Source organism: Pleurodeles waltl, chromosome 5, assembly GCF_031143425.1.
Source record: "Pleurodeles waltl isolate 20211129_DDA chromosome 5, aPleWal1.hap1.20221129, whole genome shotgun sequence".
NCBI classification, from domain to species: Eukaryota; Metazoa; Chordata; class Amphibia; order Caudata; family Salamandridae; genus Pleurodeles; species Pleurodeles waltl.
This window is the reverse complement of record NC_090444.1, coordinates 686,303,909-686,312,342: the sequence shown is the minus strand read 5'-3', so window position 1 is coordinate 686,312,342 and position 8,434 is coordinate 686,303,909. Positions and strand designations below refer to the sequence as shown.

Here is an 8,434-nt window from a genome sequence, read left to right as displayed (position 1 = left end):
TACCACTTGAATCTGGTCCTAAAGTCTCTATTGTTTTATGCCTCACATGCCAAAATGTATACTCAAATCACTGGGCACATGGCAACTGTTTTCACGTGATGCTGCAGATGTTTGCTGATGATGTAATAAAGCAAGTTACAGCCTCTTAACACCAGCCGTGTCTTCTTATATCTGTGAAAAAAATACACGGGTGCGCGTACTATGCATTAATTTGTTTTGCACAAACCACAGCAGCAAAGCAGAGAGAATATGTATTTGATGAATATTATAAATTGCTGATTCAAAGTCTATTTCGATGTTTTCGAACTAGCGGTGAGACAGACTAAGCCGTGACCGCCTCCGTGTGTGCGTGTCTGTTTGCTGCTCGGAACCTCCCGCTCATTAGCGCTGCATGTAATGGTTAGTGAAGTGTGGTGCTCTCGCACTCCCAGACTGGTCATGCGCCTGTAAGCTCAGCTCCTCGCGCCGTGGGATCAGCGGCCAGGATGTCTGCGCCTCAGCTCGGGAGCCCGGCCCGGAGGGGCAGCTATGACGGCATTATCAGCACCCCACGGAACCAAGTGAGTAACGCGTTTACGTCTCGAGCTCCTTCTGCGCGCGCTGCGTGCGACGAGCACCTTGCAGGGAATCAAAGCAAAAACCCATCTATAAACAGTCAAGCAAAGAAAAAAACTATTATTGGTGTCGCAGTTTGCTCTATGGCGAAAACAATAACTTCAGAAAACGCACTTTGCACGAAGAGTTTATGTACATTATAATCCAAATGTGATATACGTATTTTATACAGTATGTGCTTTTGTTCTGTATCTTGCTTACTGTGTTGTGTCATGTATACGCCAGAACCACAAGACCGGAAGTTATTTTTGTGTATGTTATTTTATTTCCTAGACTATATACCTGAAATTGGGAAAATTCAGATTTTTACTGAGGAAATTTTGTCATTTTCTACCACGTTTACAAATGGCTCCTTTGCGGTTCGGTTGCTCTGTGTTTCTTACCAAAACGTTAATGCTCGTAATCTGTAGCGGGGAACGTGCACCAAAGTACAATGAAACTGAAGACTGATGCTGACGCATACACATAGAAAGCGCCTTTGCTTGCTGGTGAATGAATGTCCCCTTGTGATTTGGGAGGATTGTGAAGTTGAACAAAACTGCCTAGAAACGTGGTACATGCTGCACTATAAGAGAAACTGGAGGCTCGCGTGTAAAACTTTCTAGTGGCAAATAACATTTTATTATTGATCTTTATGGCTGCCCATGTGGAGAACAAAGAACAGTGCCCCATTTATTACAGAAAGCCATTGTTTCCTTGCACGTTTGCCCTATATTTCAGAGGGGGTGTCACTCCTGTAATTCAAGCAGGTGAACAACAGGCATCTGTTTCAAAGAAAGCAGCGAGGGTACAGCTTCTATGATAGCACAGAAAATAAAGATTAAAATGCTGTTAGTGCTGTGCCATGCAAAGGTTACGTACGTGGAGTTACTATAGGGTGCTTGAAGCGGCATAACTAAGAAGTGTTGTCAAAGCCAATAGGTTAGTTTTTTGTTAGTAGAGTTGTTTGGTAATAGTCGGGTTGCTTTGTGTGTGCACAATCTGGGCTGCAACATTATGGAAACTGAATGTGTTCTTTTGCAGACAGTATTAGCCGAGTTACACTGTATCCTCAAAGAAGGCTGTAACAAAAAAGGCGTCAGAAGGTGAAGTTTGCGCTATAAGTAGCTTAAAAGTCATACATAGCAAAATATTGCTTAGTAGATAGTTGTGATAAGCAACCATTGGTGTTATCCCATCGTTTTTTATGTGTTTTTTGGTCGTAACATATCAGTGAATACACATTTAGGTTAGAACGCATTCAGAATACAAAATGCAGCATCTGTCAAGAAGTATTGCCGATATACATTTGAACGGTTTTAACAATTATTACGTTCGATTGTGAGAGCCAAGGGGAGAAACATTTAAAAACATCAAAAATTCTTCACAAGTCACGTCGTGGTATCAGGAGTACTGTATCCCAATAAAGTTAACTGAAAAGGAGAAAGAGAAAATAAAGTCTAAGCGGGAACTTGGCTTTGTGTCCTGTGTGAGTTTCTTCTTTGGGTGGATGTCGTGAGGGGGGTGTATGCATGGGCTCCAGTGTCCGAGAGGGATTAGGAGGGTGGAGTGCATCAGTCTGTGGCGGACGATCGTCCGACTTACTTTTACATTCAATCTTTTTTAGGTATGTCTGCCAGTCGGGCTATGTGTTGGGTTTTATCCCATCCTTAAGAGAGCCTATATGCTTGTATGTTGTGAACAAAAAAGCTGCATGTTCAACATGTTGTAATGACAGCAAAGTGAAATGAATGACTGTGCCAGTGAGATAAATGATTGGCACTGTTCCGAGGCCTAATGGTTCCAAACAGCACTCACTCCCTAATAAATCCACAAACTTGCGCTTGAAATGTCATTGTGTCAGCAAAATAAATCCATAAAAGAACAATCACAGCTGAATGTCACATCTGCAGCTATCACCAAAAACTAACAGCACATCAAAGGGACATTGACATCATCCTCAAAATTCCATTACTGTGTTCGACAAGCCAGCCAATCCATTGTAAACCGTGAAAAACACAACTAAGTCAATGGCTGAAGGGGTCTAATATTCTCTGTACTCCTTCTTACTGTACTCTTTTGATAATTGCTAACATGAGGTCCTAATACAATTGAAGCTATCTGCACCAAGATTTAACAATGATGTTCCCAGCACCTGCTAAAAATTGTGATGATCTCTAAAATTAGCCACCACCAGGGAAGCAAATATCCAACTGTCAGCACCAAATACACCATCAGGCAAACTCAGAGAAATACAGACTTCGGGCTTATCTGACCCCTACCACACGAACGGGTGGGGCCCTTCTGGCGCCAGGGCCTACGTTTAATTTCCACGGATAAAAGTGCATCTATCAACTTTTGAATCATATAACCAACAGATAAAGTCCAAATTAGATTTGTGTGGGTGGTTCTTGGGAACATTTAAAATTAGAGGAAGGCAAAGCCCAGGCATCAATTAGGGTCGATTTTACCAAACTATCACCTTCGTTGCTAGCCCGGCGCGAAGGAAGAAAGTTGATTGACAACAGTGATATATAGGAAGAGACAGAACAGTGACAAAGAAGGAAGATGCTGAAAGGATCTCCAAGAATAAACCTGTAACGTTGTCACTCTTTTCTTGCCTTGGCGATGTGCAGATCAGAACGCAGGCACTGAGACTGAGACATGCACAACCAAGAAAAAGATTGGAAGCAAAACAATGCCCACATTATGAGCTACGCGGAATAGGATCTTTTTACGGGCGATATCACTTAACTCGATTTTGAACTTTACCAGTGGTGGGATCACACTCATTACAATCTAATTGGTCTGTTGAAGCATTTACCCCTACTAGAAGCAAGAAGAACATATACATAAAAAAGGCCAGAATAGGGAGCCACATGTGGTAATGGATGCTGTAATTTAGGCACCCCGTTTTTACCGGATCTGGGCCTGGGAATTCATAATGCATGCTATCTGAGGTGGAGATTCCACTGGAATCGATAACTCAGGCTTTAGTATCTCCCTCTTAAATTACCAGTCCACTTGCAAAGGGCCGCCCTAAGTGAGCCACGATTGTTTTATGTAGTGGGACAGATTTTGGTCACAACCTTTAGATTGGTGTTGGCCGTTCAGGTTTGGAATGCACAGTACATTTTACATTTGATGCATCACACCCCATTTATTGTTTACTCAGACCAGACAAATACAAACTAAATAAAACTTCAGATATGTGAATATTGCAAGTACGACAGTATTACGGGCTAATTTACAGAAAGCATAAAAGGTGTGCATCATCTCGCTTATTGTGTTTGGCCATTGCCTGACAGATGTTTAAGTAGGTGGTGGTAGTGGTAAGTGCTGTTGGGCGCGGTAATAGCCAAGTACTTGCATATTTGGGTTAGGGTGGACGTATGATCAGAGCTATTAATGTATTCTCCTTAAGGTAGGTGTATCTTGGTGGATGGTAGTGAGCCCGGTGATCCTCAACTAAATGGAATTTCTGTGACATACTGATTGTGTGTGCAATGTTCTGTTTAATTTACTCTGGAAAGCTATGAGTGTGACGCAGGTTATGTGACTCGAGAAGAGCAAAGCTTTGAGCACAGTGAAACTGTTAGCGAGTTGGCCCTTAATAAATAAACTTACAAGGGGACGCATATAGGTCGATTAACCTTTTGACTAGTTTAAGATGTTCTTACCATAGCTCCAGAACAGAAACAATATTCAATACACAGTAATCAATAAGCATTAGTCAAATTAATAATCAATAATCAATGGAGTCGATAATTGTCACACACCATGACATTTCTGCCATGAATAACCCCACCTTTAGTAAAAGTTTAGTAATCCTATTTCCCTTATATTAACAATGCTAAAGTCATGTAGATGAATCTTAAAATCAAATGAAACACATATAAGAAAAATACTGGTTGATCAAAGCGACGAAAGAAACGCAATCTAACCAAAGCTTGAATCAGAATACATTCCGAGGCAATGGTGCAAATCAATAGCAAAATCAGCTGTAATATATTATGTGATACATAGAATTCGGCAAGATAGCTTGTCAAACATCTGTCCCTGCAAAACTGTCAGTCATCATGTAGCTAGCCTCAACTAACCCAGATTAGCATCAGCATGTGGGGCTACATGCAAAACAATTTAGAGCCCAATTTTAGAAAACATATAGCTAGGAAAACTATCAAAACAGCGCAGTTGGTACCTAGAAAGAAAAGGCATAAAAATAAATTTCAGTCATATTGTCATATCTACCTATCCACGGTATGGGCCAGCAAACAGAATCAGTCAACAATGCCTAGAGTTAATCATTTTACAGACTCCGCCATCCTTCGCTAAAAGAGTGTCTAAAGCAAGACGATTTTGAAGAGTCATAGCTCTATTGGCCCCTGAAAAATTTGTCAGCATGTTATCCACAATAGTAGACAACTTTCGATTCTTGATTGAATTCAGGATGACTCTCACTGATGGAATCACCGTACCAAATATATCTCCCACCATCGCAGAAGCGGACTCCCTCCTCTGTCTCTTATGATGTAATTCAGTCACTTTCGGAAACTTTTTCAAATCCTCCATCTGATAAATCTTTGAGAATACTATCCCCAAATAACATGTCCCATACCATCCTCTTGGAAGACGGTAATAAGCATTGAGTCCACAAATATAATATATCCCAGGAATCACAGGGTCCTGTCCATTCAACATAAATGTCCTTTTACTCGGACACAAAAAAACATGCCTACATTCACTCGTTCCCACAAATAAAGTGTCAGTGCGCGACTTTGGCCTATACATACAAAGCTTCCTTACGTGTAGTGCATCTAAAGTTAATTTCCATGGGTTTTAATTGCACTATAAGCATAATCATTCCTGTAAGCCCCTTTCTCTAAGCCCTTTCCTAATTTCTCCTTCAACGCCTTTCTTCTGTCATCAGTATGATCTAGGAAGCTCTTCTCTAAAGGTGTAACCAAGCATGTCAAGTTATTTTTGTGCGCATAAGCTGTACCAAACGTTAGCATAGGTTCTAAGAATCCTCCAACTAATACTATGTCATTATCCTTAGCTACACTACTCAAATACCTAATAATAGGAACAAACGAAAACACTACATCATTGTTAGAGTAGAAATCCTGAATATCCTCCTGGTTATAGACCCTGGTTAGTAACAGACTACAACTTATCCCGTACGTTAGTGGAAGACTTTGGTAAGTCACTCCTTCCTCGACTGATGAAGGAATCTGTGTACACACAAGACAATCCCTTGCATCCATAGTTTCAACATACTCACTCAACAAGCGATAGAAAACGTTAGAAGAATGTTCTCCTTGCACATTAGTATAATCATGCAAATACTTGTCATCTAACTTAAATTCCTCTACAGCCCAGGGGTGTGGAATTTATTAAAATATCTACTTGTCCAGGGGACAGGTTGCTTCTCAAATCTACTTGTCCTGTAAAAAGATCTACTTGTCCCTTTGGTGCCATGTAGTGTGGCGACAAATTATGGCAGCAATCTCATTATGTAAGAGCTCTGATAATAGCCTCTCTGATTATGCCAGGGCTACTACCATAGTAGGGCTTGAATACTTGCAGTTTCAATCCCTACTGTAGCAATTTCCTTATTTTGCCACCTTTCTGCAGATCTGCATACTGGGGCTGGAGGAAGCAGTAAGCAATAGTTCCAGGACTGGAATGCCTTTGAGTCCGCAAACCTACTAACCTGCATGTTTTAAAGATTTTCACCAGCTTCTCTCTAATATTTGCCCATAATAAGAAAGGTTGGAAATTTACTCCTGACAATGGCAGAATTAGAACTTCTTCCAGGGTTGGGAAGAAAGTGGCTGGAGGGAAAATGAACTTGCAAATGCTCAATAGATTTTCACATGAGCAAATCTACACATGCGTATTTACCCATGCTAAAATACAGTTCACAAATATTTTATAGGGGTATGACAGATACCATGGGTGCACTTTTGTGACTTTCTTTAAGAATTTGGGGCCGCATGTAGGTAGGTTCAGATTTGCAACCCGCAAATTGCTAGTCAGGGCGACTTGTAATTTGCGACTCGCAAATCCTAATGTAGGATGGTGTCCCTGACACCATCTGTGATTCGCAAGGGCTTCGCAAATGCCGACCTCATGAATAATCATGAGGTGGGTCTCAATTTGCGACCCCCTTGCGAATGGTGGGTCTCACAGGGATGGTGGCCTGCTGGAGACAGCAGACCACCATGTTGGTGACTGCTTTTCAATAAAGCAGTTTTTTTTTTTTTGTAATGCAGCCCGTTTTCCTTAAAGGAAAACGAGATGCATTACAAAAACGAAAAATGAAACGTTTTCGTTTAATTTTTTCAGAGCAGGCAGTGGTCCGCAGGACCACTGCCTGCTCTGAAAAAATGTTTACAGTGACATTCACAATGGGGAAGGGGTCCCATGGGGACCCCTTCCCTTTTGCGAAAGTGTTAGCACCCATTTGAAATGGATGCAAACTACGATTGGTTTGCGCCTGAGTTCGCGGTCACAAAACAATCCTACATTGCACTGCGAGTCGCAATTAGGAAGGGAACACCCCTTCCTAATTGTGAGTCGCAAACCCATTTTGTGATTCAGTAACCAGGTTACCGAATCGCAAAACTGGGTTTGTGCATCACAGTGTGCTTTTTGCACGTCGCAAACAGAGAAAGTCGCTGTTTGCGACATGCAAAAAGCTACCTACATGTGGGTCTTGGTCCCTAATTAGGTCTGGTGTTAACAAAGACATTTTGTTTTTATTAAACTTCTATTTCTCTCTCTTTTGGCTGGCTTTATTGTGAGTGATCGCATTCTGCTCTTCCACAAGGAGCATATTGGCACACAAAGTAGTTTTGTTCAGTGTCGGGAACTACAGTGGCAATCAGTGACGTAACAAAACTGGAGGGTGCCCCTTTGCAAAGAACATGGAGGAGCCCCCTCTCCAGACTCACTCAGGGCAGGTGCTGTGCTGAAGGGGCCCCCTGGAGGGCGGCTGCGGGGCCTTTGTTATGCCACTGGTGGCAACGTGTGCTTTTAGAGTTCAAAAACTTTTTTTTTCTTTTTGCCAGTGTTTGTTACAATTTTGAGGGCCTGGTAGCTCCCACAACAATAAAGTGTTACAAAAGCCATGTCAAAACAAGACACGCATTGATGAAACTAAAAGACTTATAAAAATATGTCAGATCAGTTGGCTTTGTCAGTGTTTGTTTATTTTCATGCTTCCCATAATCGTGTTGAAAATGGTTACACTGATTTTCCATTAGAAATATTTTTGGGAAATACTAGCATGCATCAACACATTTTACTAAATGACACTTCATTTGCATCTAATCAGAGAGCATTCTGGGAGCATTATACTAAGCCTCATAGCCTAAACTTTTCAAACATGTGTATACACATTTTTTTTTTTGTACTGGAACCGTCAGTAGTGAAGTGTGACTTTAAAACATTTATTTACAGCACTCACCCTAATAATGAAGGCTTTCAAATAATGAACCATAAATACAAGTTGGAACAGCATTATCTTTTGGAAACATTACCTCAACTACAGAGAGTTCCACTCTCTGTAAACAGGCAGCCAAAGAGTTTGTGCTGTAGAGGGTTGGGTCTACTTGTCCCAAGGACAAAGTAAACATAAAAACTTGTTGCCTTTGACCCCAAACAAGATGTCCCAGGTGGGGCTGTTAGTGTAGTAGTCTCAGAAGTATGGTTGGTTCCTTTCACATCAAGAACAGCCATTCCCACAATTAATACTATAAACAATATTCCACACATAATTGCCAACCCAAGACTTATATCTTTACAGGGCCTAACCTGCTTATCAAAATCAGTC

The 8,434-nt window shown here is 41.2% G+C and overlaps 1 protein-coding gene across 1 annotated transcript in view; it reads left to right on the top strand.

Moving 5' to 3' along the window:
- Positions 1-287: 287 nt before the first annotated feature.
- Positions 288-8,434, top strand: part of TAGAP (T cell activation RhoGTPase activating protein) — a 442,394-nt gene continuing 434,247 nt past the window's right edge. Inside the window, exon 1 of the mRNA XM_069234593.1 lies at positions 288-560. Coding sequence (XP_069090694.1) covers positions 486-560 — 75 coding nt within the window. The 5' untranslated portion in view covers positions 288-485. The remainder of the gene's footprint in view (positions 561-8,434) is intronic.